The following is a 27875-nucleotide window of genomic DNA, read 5'->3' as shown; positions in this document are numbered from 1 at the left end:
GTGTTTAAGGGAAAAAGCCTTTTGAATGGCAGGAGAAACACCTCCAAACAACAGAATGGGAAGGTCACCCTGGATTGCAGCACTTATCCACTCCATAACTTTATTTTCCCATTAAATACAGTTCTTTTCTGCAAAAAGTTTTATTTCTTCCACTGATCCTCTTTAAAGGCAAAGATGAGGCTGTGTCTCCTGGCTAACTCATTCTGTCACCTACTTCTTATTGGCTATTGGTTCATTGATCAAATCTTCTCATGCTCCGGGCTAAAACATACCATGCTGTTTCCTCTCACCATAATTTAATGCCACGGCTTTTGTAACCTGCTTCAGGTAGCTTTTATTAGCGTGCAGTGATTCTGCACCTGCTCCACATGGCCTACAGCTGTCACCGCTGTGAGAGGGAATTATTTTCAGCTGGACGGTGACTCAGTTTGGACTCGGCTCTACCGCTGCGTATAGATAGAAGACAGGTCATCGTTAATGGAATTACTGCCAGGACAAGCCCTCAATATTAACAATCAATCCCTGTAACTGAGTGATTTGAATTTGAAAACAGGTGCAGGGCAGCTTCTTCCATCTTAAAGCGTCACCACTTCACTCAGTTAAAACGATTGTTAAATATTGTAGCGGTTCCATTAATGATGTCGCAGGGGTAGTAAGCTACCCGTCACGGTGTGCAGAGCACAGATTGTGATTATTTCCCCCTTGTCTTTCGTTCTTCCCCTCTCTGAGCGTGATAAAAAGGTTGAGTATAGACCTGCTCTTGGGAAGGCCAATGTGCTCTTTTTCAAAGGTCACGGCTTCCATCAGTCTTTTTAGGTCAGGTGTTTGAGGAGAGGTGTGTAATTTCTAAAGGGTAAGGTAGAAGGTGAAGGAACAGCCGTTGCACATGTGTATTTTATTTTGTTTTTCTCTCCATTTCACTAAAAATGCAAAGCAATTTAATTTGCAGTTTAGTGAACGTAAGAATGAAGTTTCTCCAAGTGGAGTGAACCAGAGATTCAGATGATACTTTAGATTGGGCCAGTGTTCTGATATGGACAAATCTATGATAAAACCTAGCAAACTTTCTGAGTTTTGTGCTCACAAATGCATTAGGAGATGCTCAGCCACCACACCAAGGCTGCAAACTCAGCACAGACGAACCCCCCCCGACTCAGGTTACCACACATTAATATGTATGTGGGAAAAGAGCTCTGATCATTGGCACTGGCAGATATCGAAGTGAAAGTGCTGGGAAGCTGCATTTTGCAGATATTCGCATCGCATCTGCTTCTGTCTGTTTAATTATTTAATTTAATATTGTAATATCTGAAGACAGTTTAGTATTCAGAGGAACAGAATTGTATTAATGAAATTAGTTTGGTTCTTTCACACTTTGCTTTCTCTTCCACACCAGCTGGAGGGCATCGCACCCTGGAAAAGACACAAATGAAAGGGAAAGTCGATGGGATTTTGGCATTTTATCATTAGACTTGAGCGCCACATAAAACCAGCCAGCATTCACACTTTAATCTGGAGCTTAAAAGAAAGAGAAACCCTTTCTAATCCACTTAAAAGCTCCAGCTATGAAACCACTGCTGGCTGCTTTTGTGAGGGATGATAATAATGAAATAATATCGATGTTCGATATGAACAGATGTCCGAGACATTAACAGTGGTTTTAGTCAAATTGCACTCAGCCGCCCAGTTCCTGTGTGTAGTAATGCATTTATAGTCCTTTACACAGGCTGGACACGCCGCGCCTCTTTCTATCTCGACTTTGCTCTCGCTGTCCGATGAAAAATGTAACCCCACTGGACGATCATGCACGTCGTGACTCGCGCCGTGCCAGAGCTCCCACCGCGCCTCCTCATTTCCCCCCGTGTCTGTGGGCAAAAATAAACAACGGGGATGCCTCCGCTGGCTGCTGATCAGGTGGCGTTTTAACACTCACTGCTTCTTTCCCTCGCCGCTCTCGTCCAGGTGTCTCTGAGCAAAACACGGAGCACAATTTGATCCCTGGCGTGTCGGCGTGCACGTCAGCGTAGGGCTTTGCACATGCAATTTTAGCGGGGACGTCTTCTGCATTCCACTCGGGCCGGCTCCAGTGGCTCCGCTCTCCGTCTCCCCTGTTCTATGAACACGTGCAAAGACGAGTGAAAGTTCTCGGCTCCTGTCTTTTTCAGAGGGATCGTTTCGTCAAGCTCCTGGATCAGCTGCACAACTCCCTGCGAATAGACCTTTCCATGTACCGAGTGAGTCTTCCTTTTATCCTCGCCAGAACGTGGTGGATCAGATTTTCCCCACTTTTCGGCCTGTCCTCGTTTTTATAGCGATGAATCCAAACGCGAGTCAGTTGGCTGTTTGACAGACATTTCAAAGCTAAACTCTTGTCACGATCCGCCGACATGAAACGTTTAACAGCTTCACGTCTTTGTATCTGCCTGCAGAACAATTTCCCAGCCAGCAACAAAGCTCGACTGCATGACCTGAAGTCAACGGTGGATCTTCTGACCAGCATCACCTTCTTCAGAATGAAGGCAACAAAGCTTTGTTTATGGAATTCCTGAAGCCAGACGGACATTTAACATCAACTTCATAGTTACTTTTGAATGAGTTGGGTTTTGTCCATCCGTTAAGGCTAGAAATTGTGCCCAATAATTTAATACACACATGCCCTCCCTATTAAAAATCCACCCTCCTGTTTCCTGTAACCCTGTCCACATGCAAATAGTGTTCCTATACTCTACCCACCCCCATTTTCATCTTCAACCCTCACCGGAGAGGTATTTTTTCATCAATATCTGTATTCAAGCACATCTGCCGAGCCAGCAAATCTGAAATATTTTCCCTTAATATTTCAAATGGGGGCTTTCGCGCTGTTATGAATGAATGTATGAGGGTCAGAATCTGACACTGCCCCTCATGTCTGCCTGCTCTGCAGGTCTTGGAGCTGCAGAGTCCTCCCCGAGCTGCCAATGTGGTTCGGGACTGCATCAAGGCCTGTCTGAACTCCACCTATGAGTACATCTTTAACAACTGCCTGGAACTCTTCAACCGCCAGTTCCAGCCGACTGGCCAAGTGAGTTTTAACTTTTGCAGCCGGCTACAGATCACATGCTGCCAGACTACAAGGGGAGCAGAGATTTATCCCGAATCATGGATTGTTTTAAATACTATGAGCTAATATTGGTTTAATTAACCCTGTAAAGACGACCCAAACTCAGCAGCGTCTAGTGGCCACACCTGGTACTGCAACACAAATTCCCTTGTCGCAGGTTCTGTATTCAAGAGACAAGAGTAGGTCTTCCAGTGTGTTGTCTTTGTTTTGTTTTGAAATAAAATAGAATGTGTAACTTAGTTTAAAACTAAAACATTTTCAACTTAATTACCTTCACTGGTGCATATATATCCCATTACAATGCTGCTCATGCAGACCGGAAAGGTTAAGTCAACCAGGAACTAGGCTTTACCAACTGTCACCATGGTTTTAGAGTTCCAGAGATAAGGAGTGTTTTAGCAAATCTGAATAAAACAAAACAGGCCTCTCTAATTCCCTCTTGGTGCCATTCAAGCCTGCGTAATACCCTGTTATCCCCATGTTTGACACATTTACTGTAAATGGGCTTTTTCTCTTGTTTCTTTTATCCTACTAATAACTGCAGCATTCACAAATATTTACTTACACCTATTCTGTTTTCTTTACCTAAGTCGGAACCAGAGCAGAAAAAGAAGGAAAAAGTAGAAGGAGTGGAGGAGGATGATGAGGAAGATGAAGCTGAGGAGGAGGAGGAACAGAAAGAGGAGGGCCAACCAGAGGAGCAGGGCCCCAGCATCCAGAATCTGGACTTCTGGCCTAAACTCATCACACTCATCGTCTCCATCATTGAGGAGGACAAGAACTCCTACACACCCATTATCAACCAGTCAGTTTCTAAGACGAATCACTTCCCTGATATCACAGTTAGAATGTAGAAGAAAGTACAGGTTTCACTGCTTATGTTTAATATATTTTAATAGATTTTGATTTCACTTCTGTTAAATGAGTTGTCTAATATTATTTCCAGCTGTAATTTTTGTTGAAAATATCAACATCTACATTGCTGTAAATTTTAAAATCAAGTTTCCCCTCGAGAATTTTTTTTTTTTTTTTTTTTAATGAAAACACACTGTTTTCATTCTAAACATGCACCGACGCTCCATCTGTTAGCAAGACTTAAAGGTGTCGACTGTTGACATGCAGAAATAATCATAAAGTTTCCTGTTTCCTGTCTCAACTTTCAGATTTCCTCAGGAGCTCAGTGTCGGAAAAGTCAGCGCTGAGGTCATGTGGATGCTGTTTGCCCAGGACATTAAATATGCCTTAGAGGGTAGGGATACACGCCACTGGCACGTGTGTGTGTGTGTGTGTGTGCGTGCGTGTGTGTGTGTGTGAGGTAACTAAAGCCCAGATTTGTTGCCCACCAATCTTCTCTCTTCTCTTTGCCATCATCTTCAGTTTTGCATAAAACCGGTCACTACCGCTGGAACAATGGTGAGACTGTAGACACAATAGAAACAATTTAGACCGCGTAAAGTCCAAAAACAACCCAAAGTCTTTGACATCAGGTGTCAGGTGACGGCAGGATTTACTACGAAACCCACCTGTTCCAACCCACCAGTATTACATCTACTAACGATAAAATCGGGGCCCAAATCACAGGCTCCTTAAAATATGTATATGATCTGCTGTCTGGACTTCATGAACAACCCCTTTATCATGTCTCTTTGTGGCCTTAGAATGCTGCTTAGCTCCTCGTTATTGTGTTGAAACCTCTTCAACCAACTCCTTTAGACTGTAGTTGAATCACTTGTAGTTCTTTGACTGCGTGTCTGTCTCAGTCGGGCGTTTACTTTTCTTTTCATCTGTAAGTCTTTGTCTCCTCATGCTTTAAACTGTCCTCTGTCTGATTGATTTGTTACGTCTGTTGTCATCTCAGCTCCCACCACATTCCGCATCCGCAGAGTTGATTTCTGTGCCGGTAAGACTGCGTGTGCGCCTCTGTCCGTTTGTCTGTCTGCGTTTCATCATCTCTCGCAGCGATTTTCAATCCGCCATCTGGATTCAGTTTTTAACAGCCACAAGGACGCCAGTATAAACATAAGAGCACAGTTAATATTAGTAATATTCTGCTATTACGTCGTTTCCAATCCACATTCCGCTGAGTTCTTTAAGAACTCGAACTATCTGAACTCTCACTATTTTATTGATCACAATCTAAAACAACCCTGATCTGAGTTGACCGGGAAAGAGGTGTGAACAGTTTCCAACCCCATGAGTCTTTGTTCTGTCTTTTATTGTCGCTTTCTGTGTGTCCAGAACACGAGAAGCATAAACTGTGCAAGACCGCCGACTACATGAACCTGCACTTCAAGGTCAAGTGGCTCTACAATGAGTATGTTAAGGAGCTGCCCCCCTTCACAGACACTGTACCTGAGTACCCCGTGTAAGGAAACATTGCATTTTTTACTCTTCCCTCAGTTCCAGACTAAATAAATGTAACGCAAGACAAAGGAATCAGAACTGAAATGGGCTATATTGTGTTCTCCAGCTGGTTCCTCCAGTTCGTCCTGGCCTGGCTGGCTGAGAACGAGGAGGTGTCCGTGGAGTTCATGCACGGGGCGCTGGAGCGGGACAAGAGAGAAGGAGTGAGTCGGAACACACGTGAAGGCTTCAGTCAATGCCTGTTTAATATTGATTCAGCGTGTGGAGCTGCCGCTGTGACACTCTACAGCATCTTGTTTCTAAGCAACACATCATAGCTGACAGTTAATTGCACTGGCTTGTTTGTCTGCAGGAAACAGACCTTCAAAAGAGGCGGATTCTATAAGTGTTGAATGCATCTTCTACTAATCATCTGTTAATCTGACTCTTATGTAACTTTAGGGTCAGTTTATTACTGCCTGAAGGTCTTTGCACCAGAAACTGAAGCAAAAACTCGATGCTCGTTGCTGAAGTGTAAAAGTGTGTGTCCTATAATCCAGACTGAGAGACGGTGACACCCTTATGGCCTTTTGTTCAACAGCAGCTTGACTGCTGCAGATGTCCGCTGCCTGGATTTCACCTGCCACAAGTCACGTGTCGTCTCTGAGGGAGCCGTAACTGAGGATATTGTTAACGACGAGTTCTTGTCCTCCTCACAGCAGTTATAGGCAGTAAAGTCAAGCACGTGGCTGATGCTAGCAGTGCACCCACCAACAGAAGGAAATCATGTGCAGGAAATGTTGACAGGAACAACAGATGCTTCAAATTGGAGTTTTATTAATAAATGGAGACGTATTCCTACTTTGACATTACAGTTGTTGGAGGGCTCTGGCCTAAAGTACCGATAGGAAGGATTCTAAGAGTAAAGAAATAGCCCAGCTTCAGGATTCCAGGGAAGAATTCAGCCACCATAATCGAATAAACAAACAGCACCTCAGGGCACCGCTTTCATTTCCAGATGAATTCATTGGGAGTAAAATATGGGTGCAGTGATCCAGTATGTGATTTATTCCCACACCCTGGCGTTACCATTTCAAATCTGTGGCCATGTCTGCCGTACTGAGAGTACGCTGAGACCGGTAATGAAATGAGCAGCAACGCCGCCATTAAATGAGAACATATTGATGTTTGCAGTTCCAGCCGACGTCGGAGCACGCGCTGTTCTCCAGCTCGGTGGTGGACATCTTCACGCAGCTCAATCAGAGCTTTGAGATCATCAAGAAGCTGGACTGTCCCGACCCCGCCGTGGTGGGCCAGTACAACCGCCGCTTCGCCAAGGTCAGACCGCTGAATGAGCCGCTCCACGCGTTTACGAAGCTCAGTTGCTCTAGTTGCTTTTCTGTCTTCACTGCACGCGAGCACAGCTTCGCCGTGGTGAACGCTGAAATGCTCAAAACACGCACACGTGAGTCACATATGAGGCTTTGTTCAAACAACTCGATCGAACTCTCCCTTTCTTTGATCTGTAAACATTCCAGCCGGCTGCACACAGCATTTTATGAAAATCACTTTTTTTTCTTTCAATTTCTTGTGAGGCAGTTGCTTTTAGGAAGAGCCATTAAATATAATAAGCCTTTCTCTGAGAAAGGAATTGGGTTCTCCGAGACATGGCTGAGCTTGTGCCAGCGTGTGTGTGTGTGAGAGTGTGGGTGTGGGTGTGGGTGTTATGGTTAGATCAGGAAAGCGAATGTGAGCCGTCAGTCGTTGACGTCCATTTCCGTCCTCTCTCCACTCCCTGTTTTTCGGCCGTTTGATCTCTTTGCCCTCTTATCTTTCCTTTTGTACTCTCTTCCAAGACCGTTTATTGATACACACTCCAGATTTCCGCCTGTGTATCCTCTCTCCATCTTTTGTTGGCGGTGCACATTAAGGCCCACGGCAGTGGAGAAGCAGAAGAACTGAGTCACGGCATGCTAACTAATGCAGGCTGCCATCAGACAGCATGTTTAATGCAGCATTGCGAAGGAGCCGTCTGGCTGACTCAGCGCGACGCACAGAAAATCTCTCACACGGGGGTGACTTTTGTCGTTTAGACTGATAAATTAACTCGGTGACTCATGATAGAAGTGTTAGCCCGCGGAGATCCTATTTGTCTTTTTGGAAACTAGAGGAATTCTGCTTATCCCTAATGTCCGAGAAACACAAGAGTTTCCTTCCCCATGAGATGGGGAAAATTCAGTAAAGTTGTAATGTAAAGGACCTTCCACGGTTTGTTTTCAATGTTTAAAATGTTCTTTTTGGCCTTTTTCCTCATCTGGTACCTCCATTTCAGAATGAAAGACTATATAAATGCATAGTAGGTTAATTGAAGGCTCCTAATTCCCCCGACAGACAGACAGACAGACGGAGGTTTAACATGATTTATTTACACATAAGTGTGACAGCTTATTAAAACCCCAAGACAGACTTGATTGTTGACCAGTGGTGCGTTCAGGGTTCCAGTAACTCTGTCTATTTTTCCCTCCTCCCAGACCATCACCAAAGTCCTGCTGCAGTACTGTGCCCTGCTGGCCAAGAGCTTCCCATCCTACTGCGAGAAGGAGAAGATAGTGAGTGCTTCCTCCTCCACTCTGAGCTCCTCGCAGCTTTAAAGCGCTTTGAAAGCTCCGGTGGAGCGGATGAACATTTGATCTGCCACTGCTGCCCACTGTTCAACATCTTTTCGGCCTTTTGGGCTTCTTTGACTCCTGTGTGTCTTTCTCCAGCCGTGCGTGCTGATGAACAACATCCAGCAGATGAGGGTGCTGTTGGAGAAGATGTTTGAATCAATGGGGGCCAAACAGGTGGGTAATAGCGTGACTCTACTCGAGTATTAACCACAGTCCGAGCTCCCGGTCCAAAGATCCCTGCTGAATCGTTTGGGTCGCTCAAGTGTTGCTCTTCACTGTTGCTGAGGCTCTTCGCCCCCCCACCGAGTGAGAGATAGGACACCCCAGATGTCACTCCAGATGTGACGGCAGTGCAGTGGCTCGTGCCAGCGCATGTTTGGGTTCATTTGTTCGAGCGAACGTGTTTCGCGGCTCTTAAAATGAATTCAGAATACTGTTAAAAGCCGAGCAGTGGCGGGTGGAGACGTTGTCCTCTTCATAGTCACTGTGTCTGTTCTTTATCTCACCAGTTCACTGCTGAGGAGGAAATGGTACGTCCAGGTTTCTTTGGCTCTTATTTCCCCCTCATGTTCGTGAAACACAAAAGAATCCACCATAAACCCACTTGTTCATTCAGAAACCTTCCCTGAACCTCGTCTGCTTCTCCTCCTACCCAGTGGTTTTTAGCTCTAGTTTCAGCTTTCAACAACCCTCCTCTCTCCCCTCCTCTGTCCCAGTTTCCACTCCTAAAAGTTTCATTTTTAAATACAAGCCCTGTGGATGGAAAAAAAAAATCTTTTGTGTTGCTTTTTACCGAAAGCTTGAGAACGAGGAGGAGCCTGAGGAGGATGAAGAGGTGGGTCAATGATGCCAATCCTCTTTGCTCAGTTTAGATAAAAATCATCTCTTTTTATTCTGGTTCTTCCTGCTAATGCAGCCGCTGCTGCTGGATTTACAGTACTTCCGAGCTCTTTGTAACAAGATAGTTCAGCCCATTTGCTTAAGGCCTTCTATGTCTATTTTTCTGTCCTTTTTTCCTAATATTTTTTTATCATGTTCATCAGGATATCACTAACAATGCAGGGGAGGATGACATGGTGGGTAGGCTGAATGGCCATAAACTGTCCGCAGAAGCACAAAATAATCACTTTCATTTGGTCTGATTAACCCTGGATGTATAACTTGTAATCTGTTTGCTACCGTCTTTACGCCTGGCAGTCAGAAGAATCCAAGGTGAGAGCGACCGTGGGTCAATCCTGCAGAGTTTCCCTCCATGCAATGAAATCTTTGTCTTTTTCTTCTTTTCTAACATTTTCCTGTTCTGTGTTTTTTTTTTCCTTTGTTCATTTAAAAACAGTCTGTTAACTCAGACTCTGAAGGATCTGAGGTAAGATGGCAAAAGCTAAAACTAGCCAACGAGATTAAATCCACCTTTTAAAGCTGAATGATGACACCATTAACTGGTTCAAAACCACAGGAAACCGTTCTAATAACACCTTTAAATGAGCTGCTTCTTCACTCCTTTCGTAGTTAGTCTGTCCCTGCTTGGGGCCACGCTCGCTACCCATTAGGAGCCGCGTGCGAACGGCCCTTCTCCCCCAGTGAATCCTCATTAGGCCAGAAGGTGGTGGCCCGCCTGATAATTGAATCTGATGGTGCCTAAACATCCCAAAGTCTTTACAGCGTGTGTGTGGTGGTTGGCAGAGGGGTGCTGCAGGTCGGGTAGATGAGGATGAAGACAGTGTGGCATCTGTTGTGGTTAATGGAGACGTTGAACTGGTGTTAAATGGGCTGAGGCAGTCGGAATTAATGGGTCGCAATAAAATGTGGAGGCGGGGAGGGTTGTGTGTACGTACGGTGGTGTTTGGGATTTTGTTTTGCTGTTGCAGCTCAACAAGTGGTTACATTTTTAACCATTAATGGTAAAGTATGAACCATTTAACATGTGTTATTAAGGTTACAGCTGAGGCTGCTATAAGGGAAATTCTGCAACCAAATAGAACAATTGGAAGATATTTGCTTTATCTTAGCATTTTTTTTCTGGATGTTTGACAGTGTCTCTAAGTGACAATTTGGATATCGGCAATGTTGTCGTGCATTTAGAGGAAACTAATGCTGCTTTGATTTTTTTCACCTTTTCTGGAATCGTCCATGTAGGTTGACAACAAAGAGAAAGAGGAAAAGGTTGGTTGTTCGCGACCCAGTGAGCCAGGATTTAGTGTTTCCTGCATTGTGGTGTGTTTGTGGCTCCACTCGTGTGCGTTGTGCTAAAACCCAGTCAGTGTTTTAGATTAGAGAAACCTTTAGAATTAATAAAAGGTCTGATTTAGCTCAACATGGACATGCTTATCTCAGGTTCATACTGCCCCCCCCACTCCCTGTGCTCCTGCCATGTGTGACATTTAGTTTGAGAACTCTACAACTTCCTGTGAACGCCTCTTTTATAGCGTTTGAAGGAGCCTTCCAGGAAGTGTTGAGTGCTCTTTACTTTTGTTGGATGCTAAAAGCTCATTTCCACCAAAAGTGAGGAATATTTCTGACACGAAGTGTTCAGTTGTGTCGAGGTGAGCGATGGACAGATGTGGAGGAATATTCAAGTTGGTGAGAGTTCTCATCTCTCCTTCCCAGACTGAAATCTCTCCTAAATTTAATGCAACTGTTTCCATATAAAAGACTTGGTTTTGTGTCATTCTCGTGCATTTTATTCATGATTTTTCTGTCTTATTGTTGTCTTTTTTTATCTTTTCTTTGCCAAAAAGCTTATTGATAAGGAGAAGGTGAGTGGTGCTGTAACAGTGTCTAATGGTGATTGTAAAGCTGTAGGTTCCGGTTATCTGACGTGTTAACCCACAGTACGGTTGTTTACGGTGGTTTTATTCATTTTTTTACTCAGTATAATACGTTTCTTCCCACCAGTATTTGTGGTGGATGCAGGAATGTGCTGTCAGAACTTTAGTAAAAAAAAACAAACATTAATTTATTCCAAATGTGTGTGTGTGTGTACCTCTTAGTTTAAAACCAGTCAATCACCTGATTATGTTTACTGTGGCACCATCTGAAGTCCTACATTATTAAATATTCCCCCCCCAGAGGCTCCTAACACAATACAAGCCTGATAATATTCACGATGTGTTCGTCACTATGGTCCCGTCTCATCTGAAAGCGTCTCATTAACATGCGCGTGTACGTCTGAAGGAGCGAAACGCTCAAACTTGATAAAGCTGCGAGGAGATGTGCACGTGTTGACGCCTCGTTTGTGCGCGGCGTTCTCACGGATGTCTGTCCTTGCAGGCTGAAAAGAAAGACGAAGAGAAGCAGGTTTGTTTGTCACTTCCACCATTTCCTCCTGGCTTTGCTGCCTCTTCACGAACCTCTGGGAAGCTCCAGACCTCTAGGGGAGCGCCCCCCCCCCCCTCCTCGCCAGTTTAGTTGTTCTAATCTTGAATCTTGTTGTAAACATTATTGTTTTTAATTTGATTTCTGTTTTGTTTCATTTTGCCTGAAGGAGGACAATAAGAGCAAAGAGGTGGGTTGGTCTCCTTTAGAGCAGACAGTCTCCACAAAGGACCAGTTTGTGTCCTTTAAATTCATTTTCTGTTAAAGTTTTAGCATTAAAGTGTAAAGTATCTACAGATGGAGAATGTTTTCAACCCTGAGCTGATTTATATGCAGATAGAGTTGAATTAGTTTAAGTTTAAGAATGTTGTTTTCTCCTTGGTGCTTTGTTAAAATCTAAAAAGAGAACTTTGAGAGGGTCGAATTCAGCTCTCTGATTTGTTTTTATATTTTTTTTTCTCAGTTAAAGGAAGAAGAAAACAAGGTTTGCTCAGTCTCTTTTCTTGCTTTGTGCAGTTTCCACCTCTCTTGACTGTATTCTGGCAAAAATGGAGGCTAATTAGATGTTTTTGATGAGCTGATTGAGGTCATTTGTAATGGAGCAGAAATTCCTCACTGAATTATCGCACCAAAACTGAATTTTCTTTCACCTTCGAGGGTTCAGAGATATAATTTAGCATCGTTGTTGGCAACTATTAGCAAATGTCAGACTGCGGAAAGGTCCTAATGGCGCTGATGGCTGCTGGGTAGAAGTGATGCTGTGCTGGGCGGCCTGTTGCTGGGGGGCTTTGGTGATTCTAAACAATAAGAATCAAATCAGCACTAAATCTCTGTGCATTTGGAGTGATCGCGAGTGGACGTTCCGCTAATTGAATGTTGTTTATGATCAGTTAGCGCTTTTTCTATTGCAGTTAATGACCCTAAACCATTGATTATTGATGAGTCCTACAGCTTTAATATATTGGTGATCTATAAAAGACGCTGTAGCTACATTCGATTCAGTGATTACTGTGTAGCATCAGTTAAAATAACGAGCATATCCCCTTAGACCCGGGCGCCATTTCATCAACAAGCTGCCAGAAATGTTTTAATTATCGCTTGACCTTATTGTGTGACTTTTATTTTCTCTTTTTTATGTTTTCCTACTATTTTTTTTCCTTTCTGGGAAGACTGAAGCCACTGCTGCTACAAATAAGGTACAGTTGTGTGATAGGTCAGACATTGAAGCATTAATACAAAACTCCTTATTGGTGTTTTGTTATTCACACATCGACAACTATTAATGAAGTCTAACTGTAACTTTACATAGTTCCTGTAAAATTTGCAGAATCTGTGCTCGGTATAGTGACATAAGTGACAAAGGAACATTTCAGGTCTGAAGAACAACGGTCTTTGTTTAGATTCTAAACAATTTCAGGCATTATGGGTCACAGCTTACACTCATTTTTCAGTTTACTGGACTAGACATAATTGTATGTTCTCTCACTTTGCTCTTCTATTCATGTTCCGGGGACACTGGGGATTTTTATTCATCTCTCGAGGACACTTTCAGATGTTTGACTGAGCTCCACATGCACAGTTGAAACAAACACGGCTCCACGTTCTGGTGTTGGATTTGGGCCTAAGGGCAGATTTGTCCAGAGTGGACAGGTTGACCTTTGGAGGCAACAAGTCGTCCATGATTTTATTTGAAAACTGTCACAAATGTTCTTTTTGTCCAATAACACGGCGTGTTGCAGCAGATCTCCCAGTGTCCTCTCACTAATAACCAAGATGCACAGTTATTAATGGTGGACTTTCTAGAATGCACTTTAATATCCATCTAGCTTCCAGCCCTTTTACTGGTGAAATATGTGGTTCATAACAGGGGCCCAGCGTAATAATGAGCCATTGTAATAGAGTTTTCCAGGCTGGATCCTTCTGCAGACTGCACTTTTAGAAACTGACAAAATATATATTAAATCACTTTAATGGCTTACTTGGAATTCTATGTTTTAGCCATCCGTTGAAAGTTTAATGACTGCAATGGCTTCAATTAAAAATGGAGTGAAGGAGGTTTTTTTTTTTTTTAAACGCCAAAGAAAGTACAAATGTACAAATGGCAAATGTAAAGAGGCTTCTTCCCTGGTATGCAAATGAAACAAAGATTAGATGTAATTTAGACTTTTACATAATGAATGGGAGCTGGCTTTGGGTTACAGAGGATCTCACTTGATTGACTGACTTCCGTGGGCTGAAAACGTGTCAGTCGCCACTGTTTCAAAGTGTGTGTGTGTGTGTGTGTGTGTGGGGGGGGTCCGTTAAGGATTGACAGCAACCTGCTGTTAAAATGGCCTCAGCCAATACAGGAAAAAGTGACTTCAGCCCTGTGGGGTGTTTTAGAAAGACGCCGTTCTTCAGGAAACACGGCAGCTTTGAAATACTTTTTAAGACCAAACGGTTTTGAAGAATCATCAATATCCTATTTTTCCATCATAATATCATCACTCACTTTGAAATTCATATTTATTCTTTTTCTGATATATGTAACCTCCCCCTCACACACACACACATCACCTCCTGTGTGTTCTGCAGCTGGATACGGAGGCAGCTGACATCCTCAATGAGCTGCAGGTGAAGCTTAGCACCTACCTGGACAACTTTAGCACTGTATTCGCTAAGAGGTACACACACACACACACACACACACACAGGCATCCATGGCTTATTTTTGGAGCTAACCTTGCAGAGGTTTCCTCATCCAACCTCTCATCCCCCCCCAGTTTTCAGACTCGCATTAACGGCTGCATGCGTCAGATGGCTGAGCTCCTGTACCAGATCAAAGGGCCACCCAACCACAACACTGCAGAGGCAGATGCCGACACCATGCTGAGGCCCCTCATGGAGTTCCTGGATGGGAAGTAAGAACAAGACCGCTGCATCTGTCGGAACATTCGCCCAAACTCAAACTCTGCGTGGCTGGAAATGTAGTCTAGTGCTTTAGAAGCATCAGGAAATCGTTTATTTTTGATTGACATTGCTGTTTTATTGGTTTATATTTTTAATATGTACTGTTTTTTCCCCCCATTTTATTGGTGGGAAGGAGAGAGCGTCGTTCTGCGACAATAACAAAGACGCTTTTATTAGGCCAAATTTACAGTCACATCACGGTGCTGGGTACATTTATCATTTCTGCATCGATTTTTTTTTCCGCAACCAAATTACCAAAGTGAGTCTTTCGCTAGTGCCTTTTTTTTTTTTTTTTTTACTGGAAATGATTTGAATTCTGGAAAAACAGACATTTAAGAAAGTCAAAATTTGATGTTTTCTCCTTATTGTTGTTTATTTATGTTCTCTTTGTGACTCACTTGGAGCATTTCTATGAATCCTCTGGAGAGATTCGAATGACTGTGAATGTTCAGTGAACCCAATTGGAGTTTTTGGCTCACGACTTTTTGTGTTTGGGTTTGATCCAGTCTCAGTATCTTTGCTGACATCTGTGAGAAGACAGTGCTGAAGAGAATCCTGAAGGATTTGTGGAAGATCGTCCTGAGCAGCCTGGAGAAGACCATTGTGTTACCACAAAGCAATGACAGCCTGGTAAACTTAGAAATAAAGACCACATCTACACAGCAAAATGCATAAATATGGCAATCGTATATAGATTTATGCTGTATATTGAACACATTTGTTCATTTAACTCGCTACTAAATTGGTAATGAATCTAATGTTATAGATGGTGTCTGGGATGACATTTATTTTTAGTTGTAGAATGAAAAAATCCTTAAATCGTGGACTGTGCACGCTCGTGAGTTTTCAGTGTGCCGTCTGGTGAGCTGCTGCCGCCTAGCGGTGAATGTTAGGAAAGCCTTTGAATTTCCCCTCACTAGTTTCCACTAATTTCTGCTATAAATTTCATAATGCTGGATTTTAGATTTTGAATATCAACAGTAGTGAAGTACAATATGAACTTAGGTGTTTATCTGTTTAATCTGCAGGGTGCACAGCTCCTGACAGCAGCTAAAGGATTGTCTAATCTCAAGGTAACACACAGAGAATATGAATATTAGAAATAGATTATTGTCTCTTTGTTGAAATGTTTAAGACAAGAAAGAGAGAATTTACTTTTTAAGGCCGTAAAAGCTCAATAACGTAATCTGAAGCTTTGCGTCGGACTGTTTTGTTGTTCTGGTGCTGCTAAAATGGGTTTTTTAATTAGCTGCTCAGTCGCTGTTGTGTTGTGCTCATTCATAAATATGGATTCACGAGTGTCATGGGTTTTTTTTTCTACTTCTGCTGCATCTGTGAGCTTGTTACATGAGAGCTTAACTCTGTGAACTCTGCTTCCATAGGGAGGCGGTGAAGCCAAGACTTTGACACCCAAACAGTGCATAATCATGGATGCGGGGCTGGAGTCCATTAAGGTGGGTGAGGAGCACCACACTGTGTTTCACCGAGCAGTTATTGACCCCTTAATTCCGTTGGTCTGTTTTCCTCCCAGCAATACTTCCACGCGGGAGGAAATGGCCTGAAGAAGGCGTTTGTCGAGAAAAGTCCCGAGCTGGCTTCTCTGCGTTACGCCCTCTCGTTGTACTCCCAGAGCACCGATGCCCTCATCAAGACGTTTGTCACCACGCAGCACTCCCAAGGTGGTGAAACGCATGCCGTTCAGTATTTACACTCTCAGTTTGAGCCCCATCTTGTTCTACAATCGCGTCTGTACTTTCACTTCCTCTCTCAGTGCATAATGGGATGGGCATCAGGATCACTGGGAATGAGAAGATCCGACCCGACAGGGGTAAGTCGGTGCTGGGAAACAGGAGACTTTTAGCATTATACTGCTTTATTTGCAAAAAGATGTGGAAAAAATTGTGACCCACCCAAGAAAACCTCACACGAGAGCGCTTTCAAGAAGCTGTTAGCGAGCTCAGGGATTGGTTGTGATCCGCAGGCTCGGGGATTGAGAAACCCATCGGGGAAGCTGTTGTGCAGATCGACATGCTGGCCGGGAAGGAGCGCAAAATCGCTGTCAGAGGTGAGAAGCCCTTCTGGGATCGACTTATCAGCCTGTAATCTGAGCTTTGCTTCTGCTGCCACCCTGTGAAGCTCTCTGCATCACTGTAACTGTCCGCGGTGCCTCCATCAGTCATTGCAGTGAACGACATGAAGTGGCAGACTTCGGGCATGTTCCGGCCGTTTGTCGAAGTCTGCCTGATTGGTCCCTTCCTGGCCGACAAGAAGCGCAAGTTCACTACAAAATCCAAGAACAACAGCTGGTCGGCCAAGTTCAACGAAGCCTTTCAGTTGTGAGTTTGAGTCCCATGATTCGGCACCGTGAAATGGCAGCTGGTTGTTTTTTAAATGCCCCCCCCCCCCCCCCCCCCCCCGCTCTGCAGCGTCCTGGGGAAGGAGTCCCCCGACTGCTACGAGCTCCAGGTGATGGTGAAGGACTACTGCTTCGGCCGGGCGGACCGGGTGGTCGGCATGGCCGTGGTCCAGCTGAGAGACGTTGCCGACCGCAAGAGCTGCGTGTGCTGGTGCCCGCTCGGCCCGCGCGTTCACACCGATGAGACCGGCATGACGGTGATGCGGATCCTGTCCCAGCGGCCTGCCGACGAGGTGGCGAAGGAGCTGGTCAAGCTGAAGTCCGAAATCCGTCCCGCGGAGGAGGGCAGATGAGCCTCGACACCGGCCGCTCGATGCTGATTCAGGTCTTTGTCCGGTGCTCATCAGCACCACCAACACACACGGTAAAAGATCAGGATGATAATTCAGTAAGAGACTCTAAAGACACAAGCACATGCGTTATTTCTCATCATCGCTGAAGGAAAGATGATTTAAATTTAGCGTGAGAAAAACCGGGAAGACCAAATATCCACACTGAGCATCAACGTGATTTCCTTTGCGCCTCAGACAGCCTCGCAGATGTTGTGCAACGCCTGTATCAGTGTGACCGAACTCATGACACACTGTAAAGAGTTAATCGATTTTCTAGATTTAAGTCAAAATCACATCGTGACATCACATCATCGACAAAAAGCTGGCTTTATCTGAAATGTGCTCGACCCAAAAATGTAATTTTACAGTAATGTCTGTACAGGAAAAGGTTTTTCTTTTTTTTAAATCAAAGAATGTAATAGTTTGAGGCTCTGAGTGCAGCCCATCTGCACAGAGAAGTCAGAGGTTTTTAATTTAATTTAGGATTTTACAAGAGTTCAGCGGTGAGGAAACACCGCTTTAATCAAGTAACATCCGTTTTTTCGTGGGTTAAAACACCTTTACGACGCACCAGCGGTAGAACTCACAGTTCCACTGTCATAATTCTGCTTTTAGAAACGGTGACACGCGTGCACGTGTGGCTCTCCTCGATTCTTCTGATTAACCTTTTGCATTAAATGCACCACAAATGGAAAGGAACATTCCGGCGCAGGTGGTCTGAGCGAGCCGTGCTCCTGCCCGTTTACCACGTGCCAAGGAACGCAAGAGTTCAGGGAGCCGACTGACTCGCTGGAGCCAGCGTGCGCAGATCCGTGGCCGTGTTGCATCCCGGTCTGCACGTTTGCCAAAACTAGCTGCACTTTTCTACACGCCACACGTCCAATTGTTAGTCTAGAAACTACTTCAAAGTCTTTGGTTTCATATATTCTGCAGCCAGGGGATCCAACATGGCCACAGCTGTCGTGAGCTCTGGCACCATGTTTGTATTTAAATCTAAATGCCAATAACAAGAGCATGTATCTATTGTATAAAATAAATAGCTAGAAGTGTGACTTTTTTCATATATGTACTGTGAAATATGGAGATCAAATCTATGTATACTAGTTATCATGACTCAAATGTGACATATGTTGAATTTACTTGTAACGGTATTTTGTATATAAAATATTTATTAATCAAACACTCGTTTGTGTTGGCATTTTTCCCCTCGGTGGTGAGATCTAATCCATATTTAGAGTAACTGAATGCCTGCAAACGACCTTCTTGCTTGTATGGAAAGTAAACGTAATCAATTATGGATTACAAGGTGATCATGGGTGCGTCGTTAACGCCGTCACCAGGGAAACATGCGTGTCTAAGTCATTCAGCACCAGTAAAGGTCCTGGGAGGGATGGTTTGGCTCCCATCAAAGCCCTGATCTTACCGGGGTCTGTCGTCAGGGTACAAAGAGACATCCGCCTGTGTCCCCGCGACTCTGGTGAGTTCCTTTCACTAAATTATTCTCTATCACTTTATTGTTGCAATTAAAAGGGCCCCGCGGTTACATGAGAGCTTTGTTGTGGGTCATGATCCGCCGGGAGAGACGTCGGCAGCATGCAAGCCCCAAATGGTTCCGTTTCCCCTCCGCATGCAGGGTTGCCAGGTGCAGGACTGATGACACTTTCAGAGGAACTTGACTTCATGTTTTAGCGTTCCTGTAATTGTAACACATGCAGGCCGACACTTCAGCTGTTATCAGCAGAATGCTTTACTCTTCATATGGACACATAATCTATAGAGTCCAGTTAGCAGTGCCAGAACATTAGTGCTAATTTTGCTTTTGTAAGACAGACAAGATGCAGGAAGTCCATTCATTCATTTTTTTCTACATTCAGTAATAAAAGAGCACAAATGTAAATACATGACTGAATATATTAAAAGCCAATATCCACATTCTGTGGCAATAAATTAGAAAAGAAGACATAAATAAACTTCCTTTGAAGCACATCCTTAAGGCAGATATTCTCAACCCAAGTGATCTAATAATGAAGCCCTGCTCAGATATTGATCACGATAAAGGGAATTTGCACCTTACGTCTCACTTTTTGAGGTCCTCTCGGTTTAACTCTGACAAATGTGCCAATGTTTGAGTGGGGTCAAACGTGAATGAGAGTTAATTAATTTTTGGCCGAAGATCAAATGTAAGACCGGTGCGTCATTATCGGACTCCTTGTGCTGTAGAAACAGCTGTAGTTTGAATTGTTCTGACAATGAGCAGGCTGCGCCTACTTCTGTGGACACCACTGACTCTTGTAACAGCTTCATTAGGAGCATCGGTGAGGTAGAACTGATTCATGGACAGCATATAAAGGAAGGTTTGTCCCGTTTCATAATGAGTACAGTGCGCGTTTACAATTAAGAGGCTTGGCCACAAACGATGGGGGAAAGATAAGATAAAATGTCTTAATACTTACAGTATATGCTACATTAAGGACGCCACATTGACCAGCATGTAAATATAAATCAAGTATCTTAAGTTGCGTTCAGGAGCAGCAGCAGATCTGACACATGACGTCGTCACGGTTCCGGGTGGCCGCAGCTCGTGCGTCTTTGAACCCCTCCACCGGCCTCCGGAGAAGGCATGTGGTCGGGCAGCAGTACGTCAACGGTGAAGCTGACTCTTTTAGCTTGGAAGATGCTGTAAGTGTTGTCGAATCTCAGAACATCTGTGCAAAACCAAAAGCGGCGTCAGCACCAAAGATCAGCGTTTCGGGCCTGATGGGCTCACTCACAGACTCCTGGCTGTTCGCAGGTCAGCGATCCATCCTCCGGCACCAGGTGAGCGTTGTATCGCTGGCTGGGCAACACTTCCTGCATCTGAGCGGCCTTCCTCCATTCGCCCTTTCTGTCCTTCAGAAACACCCCGAAACCGATGTCGGCGCTCTCCGTGGCGAACTGCCACCTGCACAGGGGAGAACGAAGAGGATCCACTAAGATACAGGTGAGAGCTCCGTTAATCTGAACTCCCGACGCTGGACTGACCTCAGAACACAGCCCGGGAACAGGATCTCATAGTCCAGCTGCTGGGAGGACCCACGTTTGACGACGGTGCACTGCTCGTAATCCACGTTAACGTGGTCCCGCACGTAGTAAGAGGGGGGAACAGGGCCGACGTGGTTGATCTGCAGCCCACAACAGCAGAAACAAATCAGGATGTTGTGTCAGAAAAACCGTCTAATAAGAATATTAAAAGAGGGAAGAGAAATGAAGGAAAGAGTGAATAACTTACTCTGACTTTCTGGACTCGTGTAATAACAAAGCAATATTTGAGGGGGGTTGTTTTCTCTTTATTTTATTTGGATGAACACAAGAGCATTATTTGGTTATTCTGTTCACTTTAGGTCACAGTGCTTTGAGTCAAACTACATCAACCTATTGGCTAAACACTGCAAACATGAAACATGATCTGAGCCCTCAGAATTTCAATAAACATTTGTCTAGTGAAACACCCACATGCTACATTTAAATTAAGAACAGTACCGGAGGATTTCAAAGACACACAGCTAGCTAGCTACACTTTTATTAGTTCTGGTTACAGAGATAGAAAACACTTAAGAGGCTGGGGCAGCTCAATTTCTTGAATCTTGAGGCCAAAAATTCTGCTCATCTGTCCTGGGCCCAATTTTTAATCTACAGAGACAGTGACAGACGCAGGGTCAGGCCGGATCGCTGTGTGATTCTACTGTACGCTGCAGGCTGAAGCGCGGCGCCGACCTTTGCTCTCAGGCCGTTTCTATGCAGCGAAGCATTGTAGTGCAGCGAGGAGGATGTGGGAAGCTCGATGGGCGGAAATGTGCCTCCTTTGACGTTGGATTACTGATTTTTACGGTTGATGTCTGCAGCTTTACTGAAGGTATTCTGCCATGAACAGCCTGCCTTCAGCAGGTCATCGACCTGTTGTGGTTAAACCAGGGTGTTCATGCGTAACAGGTCATTTGATTAGCCACTGTAGCAGTGTTATTTATTTATTTGTGGAGTCAGAGTACCTCTTTCACACATCCACGGTGCCTTCCAGCATGACCTATACTATGGAGGGGCTAATTACAATACATATATAATATACAATATATATAAATATTCTTTTATGCTGTGCATTAAGCGCTTCTAAAGTAAAGCCACCAAACTATGTGAGCAGGAGGCAATTGAGTGAACAAACACAGGACAGGAAATACAAATACATGAAAAAAAGGATATAAATATACTCTAAAGAAATTCATTTGGTGGTGTAATTATACTGGAAGAGGGCTGATGAGCTGTTCCTGAAATCAGACCTGATATTAGAGGTCTTATCTTGGCCGATTATCAATGTTACGTCGTCATCATGACAATAACAGTAAAATTCTGTTTAACATTAAATGTATACACTCACCGGCCACTTTATTAGCTACACCGTGCTAGTAAAAGGTTGGACCCCTTTTGCCTTCAGAACTGCTTTAATTCTTCGTGGTGTACGTTCAACCAGGACGTTCCTCGGAGATTTTGGTCCTTCATGACATGTTGACATCACGCAGATTTGTCAGCTGCTCATCTATGATGAGAATCTCCTGTTGCACCACCATTGTCATCTTCTCCAGACCAGTTTGAGATATAATATGATGTGAGCTCTGGTGAATTCTCCTGCTGGTCGCAGCCATCAGAAGATGGTTCATGGTGGTCATAAAGGGATGGACATGGTCAGCAACAAGGGCACAAAGTATGCCAAGAAAATATCATCCACTCCACTACACAGTAACTATACCATTGATAGAAGGCAGGATGATCCAGGCTTTCATGTTATTTATGCCAAAGTTCTGGCCCGACCGTCTGAATGTTCCAGCTGAACTCGAGACTCTTCAGACCAGCAACGTTTTTCCAAGCTTCTACTGTCCAATTGTGGTGAATCAGAGCCTCACTTTCCTGTTCCGTGCTGACAGGAGTGACACCCAGCGTGCTCTTCTGCTGCAGCCCATCTTCTTCATCATCTTCTTCTATTCTGCATTCCTGGGTTGTAACGAGTGGCTGTTGCAGTGACTGTTGCCTTTCTATCATCTGGAACTAGGCTGCACATTCTCCTCTGACCACTCACGTCAACAAGTCGATCTCACTGGATGGTTTCTCTTTTTGGACCCTTCTGTGTAAATCCCAGTAGATCGGTAGTTTCTGAAATCCTCAGACCAGCCTGTCTGGAACCAGCAACCCTGCCACGTTCACAGTCACGCCGATCTCGTTTATTTCCCATTCTGATGCTCAGGTTAAACTTCGGCAAGTTGTTAAGACCAAGTGACCAAATGCACTGAGTTGTGGTCACGTGATTGGCTGATTAGCTATTTGTGTTAACGGGCCTAACCAATTGGGGGGGGGGGACTTGGTAAAGGGTAAACTGAGCAGTTTTACCTAATTAAGTGGCCGGTAGGTGTATGTTCGGGTTCTGTTCGTAGAGGAAATAACGCTGATTTTGGTCATATGACACAAACACTTTCCTAAATCGTTTTTATTCAAATTATTTCGCAAACATTTCTGATTTGCTCCATTTGTGCCTGGTTAAAAGTGTTCTATTGTTAAAGGGAACTTTGCCAGCTCATCAGCCCATCTTTGCTCTGGACCTATCCAAGGCCAGCTTGTCGCGCCCGTACGCCGACTCACCCTGGTTCGACAGCGAGGATCTCCATCAGGATCCGTCAGTGTACCCCCGTAGATCACAGGCAGCTCCTCGGCATCGATGTGCTTCAGTAAAACCTCCTGCCAGTTGGCTGTCAGCCACACGCACAACAGTCAGAGAAAGATAATTTTTGAAGGACAGAAAGGTTCAAAGCATCTCACCCCCGAGGACAAAGATCTTCTGTCGCGTGTTCTCGCTCAGGAAATGCTTGACCAGGTTGTAGGCCACGGGAAAGATTTTAGGGGCTGCGGGAGGGAAAAAACTCTATAGAACACTGAGATTTGAAACCAATAAGGGTAGATGCCAGATTCACCTTTGATGACAAACAGTCTTTTCAAGCCTTCGGGGTAGTTTTCCTCAAACATCTGGAGGATCTGGTGACGCAGAAGAACATTACTGGATGGTGTCGACCAACAACAGGTCGGTTGCCAGGCCTGTGTACCTCTCCAAACGTTTCTATAGCAGGCTTCCATAAGTGTTTCAGACCAAGACCGTCAACATCGTAGATCATCGTGATCCCCTCCACAATCCTCCCCAGCTGCTCGGATATAATGAAAAACACTATTAATGGGGCAGGTTAGCGTCACAGTGGAAGAAACGTATAAAGCTGTAATATGTGATGTGGAGCAGTTCTTTTTAGCTTATCACTAGATAATAAGGTGAGATGATGTGCGTGCTGTGTTCTGTACCCTCTGTGACTGCAGGCTACACTCCTTGCTGAGCATTTCACAGTCCCTGATCTTGGATTTTATGAAATCCTGCTTGGGGGCCGACAGGAAGAGACCTTTGGGATCCATAGGTCCGATGACATCGTACCAGATGGGACTGCCCTCGCGGTCATAACCGCACATCCCTCCTGACAGATACTTCTCTATCACCTGTAAATGAGTCCGTGGGTCAGAACAGGTTGGCTGACGCTGGTTCAGGTTAGAGGGGGCTTTTACCTCCGGCGGGCGCCAGTCGGTGATTATAATATCTACTTTCATCTGTTTCCTGAACTCCAGGTGCTGCAAGAAGAGACAGAAGTGATCAGGGCCAGATTCATCATGTTCACAGGCTGTTTGGGCAGCAGCAGAGTGGCGGATTAAGTGGTTTAAGAGGTGAAGTAAATCCTCCCGTCAGCAGATAAGGGATCAGTTATGAACCGCCATCTAAACACGCATGTGTCTGTTGTGAAATACAACAGCGCTGGAGAGGGGGAAGTAAATGTCTAAAAAATTCCAGAGCGTCATTTTTTCAATTTTGATCTTTGACCTCTCACATATTGTAGCAGATTTACTACTAATTCATTGCTTATGTAGAAATAATGGCCAGATATGTTATGTGTGTTTTTATTTGAATTTGATTAACATTAAGTTTAGGAAACCTGTCGTGCGCTGGACAACCTACGGTAGCTGCAGAGGAACAAAAAGCATTTACATTTACAGGTGTTTTTCCTCCAGTGGTCCTTTGTTGAAATAGAAATATTTGAGAAATTGAGGCTGAAAATCATCATTAATATAAAAGTAACAGTAATTATTATAGTTCCATTAAAGTACACTTGTGAATATTAAATTGGATTCCTGACATTAGATTATCAAATTTATACAGGCAGATTAATTAAGTCGTGGGATGTTTAAGTGGTTTTTAAATCTCTGAATGCTCCTTGAAACCCTCTTATCAATATCTTATCTCTGCAGGCATTCGCCGTGACTCAGTTTGCCCACAGAGAACCGTTACAACAGGCTTCCTGTAATCTGGAGCCACTGAGCTGATGGGCTGGACAGCTTGTCCTGGTTCTGCCTGAACTTTCACACACTGTGGACATGGAGGCTCAACCTTGACAGGAACTGCAAGTATTGTCTGATTTATGTTGTATTGAGGGCCAGATTATTACAGTAGATGAAGGATTTTACCTTTCGCAGCATGGCCTCAGACTTCTGGACATTAAAATTTCTAGCTGAAAAAACATAAAGAAAGTTTAAAAACCCATATATAAACTCAGGGTAGACTTAATACAGTGTTGGCAGGCCAAATATTAAGAAGAGATTAAAGGGATTAGAAATGAAAACCACATTGAAGCTTTCAGATGTCTTCAGAAACTACAACCACAGCCTCTCAACAAACATGCAGCATCCTTAGCCAACAAAAACAAACCGCTGATGTCTCAAATGTCACTTATTACAAGATTTTACTCTCTAAAGTCAGATAGAAATGACAGCGGATGACGATGACATCATGAAGTAAGCAGTAGTGTCATTTACTCTCAGGTTTAAATCCTCCTCCAGGTTGGACTGTGACTCATATCAGATTAGGCTTCCGCTCAGGTGGAGGTTCAGCAGCGCGTCATGAGCAAAGGGAGATACGAAACTTATCACACCTTCTAAACGTCACATCACCTTTGGATCCGTTTTTTCACCCACTCGGACCTTTCAGACACCGGACTTTCTGGGCTGTTTTATAACGTCTGCCATTATTTAATGAGCAATCGTTGCACCATCACTATTAACATTTGGAAATGCTGTTATGAAATCTGTTGGCCCTGGGGAGAATGAAGCAAGCACAGTGTCTGGAGGAAGAGGCTCGTCCATTGTACAGCCCGTCTAATGCGATTAGCGCCAGATTAAGCTTGCACAACAAGGGTTGATTAAGGTTCAATACAACACATAATCAGTATAAAACTCCCTTTGTCCTGCAGTATTTGATATTTATTATCATGTTATTGATGAATTATCTGTCATCCAGGTCCAATCAAAGTGATGTTTCACAGCATTTTCTTTTTTCCGTCACATTTCATCAGTAATTACCACCTAATTACTGTCCATAAATACACTCTATTTATAGTGATGATTCATTCTGGTAATGAAATTGAAAGGACTTTTAACTGGACACAAGACTGGCAGAAAGAATTGATTTATAGGTTAAGCTGAAAATAATGAATCCATTCAACTCTGGATAATCTGTGGACTGTTGTAGGAGTGACATTCATAAAAAGGGTGAATTAATGTGGCTAATGTAATCCAACATGCACTCAATCCACAGCCATGAAGCAAGGTTTTACTCTATTATGTAGATTTTTTAAAAGCAACTTCAAAAATCTTGTTTAATCATGACAAGGCATGAAAACCATGTGAGGCTCCACGTTACACGCTCATATCAAGGGGTGATTACATGTGCTGCTTCAGAAGAAATAAAAAAAAAAAAACCCCACTGAGATTCTATTTTCTGCGTTTATTTGCATTTTCCATGCATGTGTGGAAAGTGCAAATAACATAAATGTATATAAATAACGCAGAAGACAGGTTTTACAGTGACCCTGGTTTTCCAACTCACCCCTGAGCCAACGTAACAGGAAGTGGTCATGTTGTGCAGGCAGTTGAGGAAGAATGTCTTGTATCCTCTGTCGAAACTATAGAAACGGTGAAGAAAAGACACGTGGTTGGTTCTTATCAGAGCATCTATAACTCAACTGATATAACAAATTCAACTCTGACCCTAGAGGTAAAAAAACCAAACCTAAAACCCAATAACTTGGGATGTGGTTACTATTTATCTTATAGGCTACTGGAAGCAACAATTAGGTTTATGAAGACCTCTTTATGCATCTATATTCATAACTGGGCTGAGAAGCAGAGGGATCTCGGTTTAAAGTCCCGGTGTGGCCAAAATGTGGGAGGTGTTCTTGTAGCAGGGGGAGATCATCTATGGAGAGCACTACCCAGGGACCATTGAGCAAGGTGTTGAACCCCGAAATGCTCCCTGTGAGTAGCTGCCGACTTTTTCCAAGGGTGTGTCCTGCTTGCTGATATGCTGGTGTTCAGCAATAAAGCAGACAAGGAAAAAAAGATAGTGATCACCAATAAAAATTTAAATTTATGCCAAAGTCATCACACTGGAACCCTCAATGGTTGCTGAGCTGCCTCCTGTAGTGTGCGAAGATCAACGTGTTCCAATGATAACTTACTGGCGGTTCCTTGATTTTTTTTTCACAAGAAAATGTGGGACTTTTGATTTGATCTTTGAAAACCTGCAAACATCTTCTTCCTAGTTGCTTGCTAATGAGTAGTGTCTTTTTAAAAGTTGCTGCAGCACTTCTCTGAGGACCTTTCAAAATTATTTGTTGGGCTGCATCATAGTCCTACTTAATCAGCTGACGTTCTAGAATATGAAATACAAAATAAATAAATATTTTGATGCATCTCACTGCGCGCACACACACGCAAAAAAAAGCCTGATCATGTACCTGTTCCAGTGCTTCAGCCTGTTTAGGACTCAGGTCTCCGACTCTTCCGCTCATGTCTCCGGTCAGAGGACGCGGGATTAACACGAGGTTTCTTCGAGGTCCGTTTAAAAAGACACACCATCAGAAGGGGAAGAAAGCTCGCTCTGTCCCTGACAGGAAGGATCCAGTGTCTGGTACCTCCCCGAGATGCTCACTGACGGCTTCAGGGTTTTGCTATCTGCTCTGTCAGGTGCCTCCTCCCGAAAAACATGTGGAAACACGCCAGACGCGCAGGATCTCGTCCAACCAGCGCCTTTTGCAAAACAGATTTAAAAAGAATGACAGGAGGATCACTCGGTGCGAGAAAGAGGAAGTGCAGACTGAAACCCCGCCCCTTTTCATTAAATCTCCAGCGAGGACTCCGCGAGGCATCGCGCGCAGCAGACGAGTTCGTTGACAAGCGCTTCTGCTGCTCAGAGAAAAATTCTTCGACTGACATTATAGCAATATGTCAATAAAACAAAAAGTAACAAACTATTTTTGAATTAGGAACCAAGTAACAAAAAGATTCATTTTTTCATTCGTTTTTTCAGTTCATTTTTTTGCAGCAAACTCTGAATGCTCTGTTTATGTTGTACATTAATTCAACATTGGTTGTACATAGACGATCTTTGATTATGCACAAATATATAAATTTGATTTTTGAATATTTATTTTTTTAGTTCCTGATGTAAATACATTAACTCCGACTATGCTGTTTGACTGCTGTACGTAACATTGCGTCCTTGGGTTTAGTAATCGTCTGACAGTTTAAAAACGAAGAAGGAAGTGTTCGTGGATTATTGAGAAAAATTGTTCGTCTCTGTTTAACTG

The 27875-nt window shown here is 43.8% G+C and overlaps 2 protein-coding genes across 6 annotated transcripts in view; one reads left to right on the top strand and one right to left on the bottom strand.

Moving 5' to 3' along the window:
* LOC101061525 (protein unc-13 homolog B-like) overlaps positions 1–17507 on the top strand; it is a 76412-nt gene extending 58905 nt beyond the window's left edge. The window contains exons 23-42 of one of the 5 annotated variants that reach the window (XM_029829228.1): positions 2166–2234; positions 2430–2519; positions 2924–3061; positions 3691–3905; positions 4264–4349; positions 5339–5465; positions 5571–5667; positions 6638–6781; positions 7975–8052; positions 8209–8286; positions 14002–14090; positions 14190–14327; positions 14883–15006; positions 15405–15449; positions 15759–15830; positions 15908–16055; positions 16148–16204; positions 16358–16441; positions 16553–16712; positions 16803–17507. In XM_029829228.1, the coding sequence (XP_029685088.1) occupies positions 2166–2234; positions 2430–2519; positions 2924–3061; positions 3691–3905; positions 4264–4349; positions 5339–5465; positions 5571–5667; positions 6638–6781; positions 7975–8052; positions 8209–8286; positions 14002–14090; positions 14190–14327; positions 14883–15006; positions 15405–15449; positions 15759–15830; positions 15908–16055; positions 16148–16204; positions 16358–16441; positions 16553–16712; positions 16803–17085 (2322 nt within the window). In that variant the 3' untranslated portion in view covers positions 17086–17507. Of the gene's footprint in view, positions 1–2165; positions 2235–2429; positions 2520–2923; positions 3062–3690; positions 3906–4263; positions 4350–5338; positions 5466–5570; positions 5668–6637; positions 6782–7974; positions 8053–8208; positions 12624–14001; positions 14091–14189; positions 14328–14882; positions 15831–15907; positions 16056–16147; positions 16205–16357; positions 16442–16552; positions 16713–16802 lie in introns of those variants that run through there. The other 4 variants (XM_029829226.1, XR_003886550.1, XM_029829227.1 and 1 more) reach the window with 4 other exon arrangements.
* Positions 17508–18853: 1346 nt separating this feature from the next.
* Positions 18854–27368, bottom strand: LOC101061752 (SEC14-like protein 2). The gene is made up of 12 exons (XM_003975168.3): positions 27024–27368; positions 26114–26189; positions 24697–24740; positions 23746–23808; positions 23491–23679; positions 23244–23339; positions 23115–23175; positions 22963–23046; positions 22786–22892; positions 20146–20285; positions 19896–20065; positions 18854–19829 (listed from the first exon to the last, which is right to left on the bottom strand). The coding sequence occupies exons 1-12, from the start codon at positions 27075–27077 to the stop codon at positions 19681–19683; spliced, it is 1233 nt and encodes a 410-aa protein (XP_003975217.1). The 5' UTR covers positions 27078–27368; the 3' UTR covers positions 18854–19680.
* Between the last annotated feature and the right edge of the window lie 507 nt (positions 27369–27875).

Source organism: Takifugu rubripes, chromosome 21, assembly GCF_901000725.2.
Source record: "Takifugu rubripes chromosome 21, fTakRub1.2, whole genome shotgun sequence".
Taxonomy (NCBI): Eukaryota; Metazoa; Chordata; class Actinopteri; order Tetraodontiformes; family Tetraodontidae; genus Takifugu; species Takifugu rubripes.
Note: the sequence above shows the minus strand (reverse complement) of the source record. Positions and strands in the feature narration are given on the sequence as shown.

Bases quoted from the DNA above. Each gene is read 5' to 3' on its own strand.
- LOC101061752 (XM_003975168.3), bottom strand. From the start codon at position 27,077: ATGAGCGGAAGAGTCGGAGACCTGAGTCCTAAACAGGCTGAAGCACTG. The intron at 23,340-23,490 runs GTACAGAACACA...ATATCCGAGCAG, and splicing joins GTAGCCTGCAGTCACAGAGG to CTGGGGAGGATTGTGGAGGG. The intron at 19,830-19,895 runs GTGAGTGAGCCC...GGTTTTGCACAG, and splicing joins CTGCGAACAGCCAGGAGTCT to ATGTTCTGAGATTCGACAAC.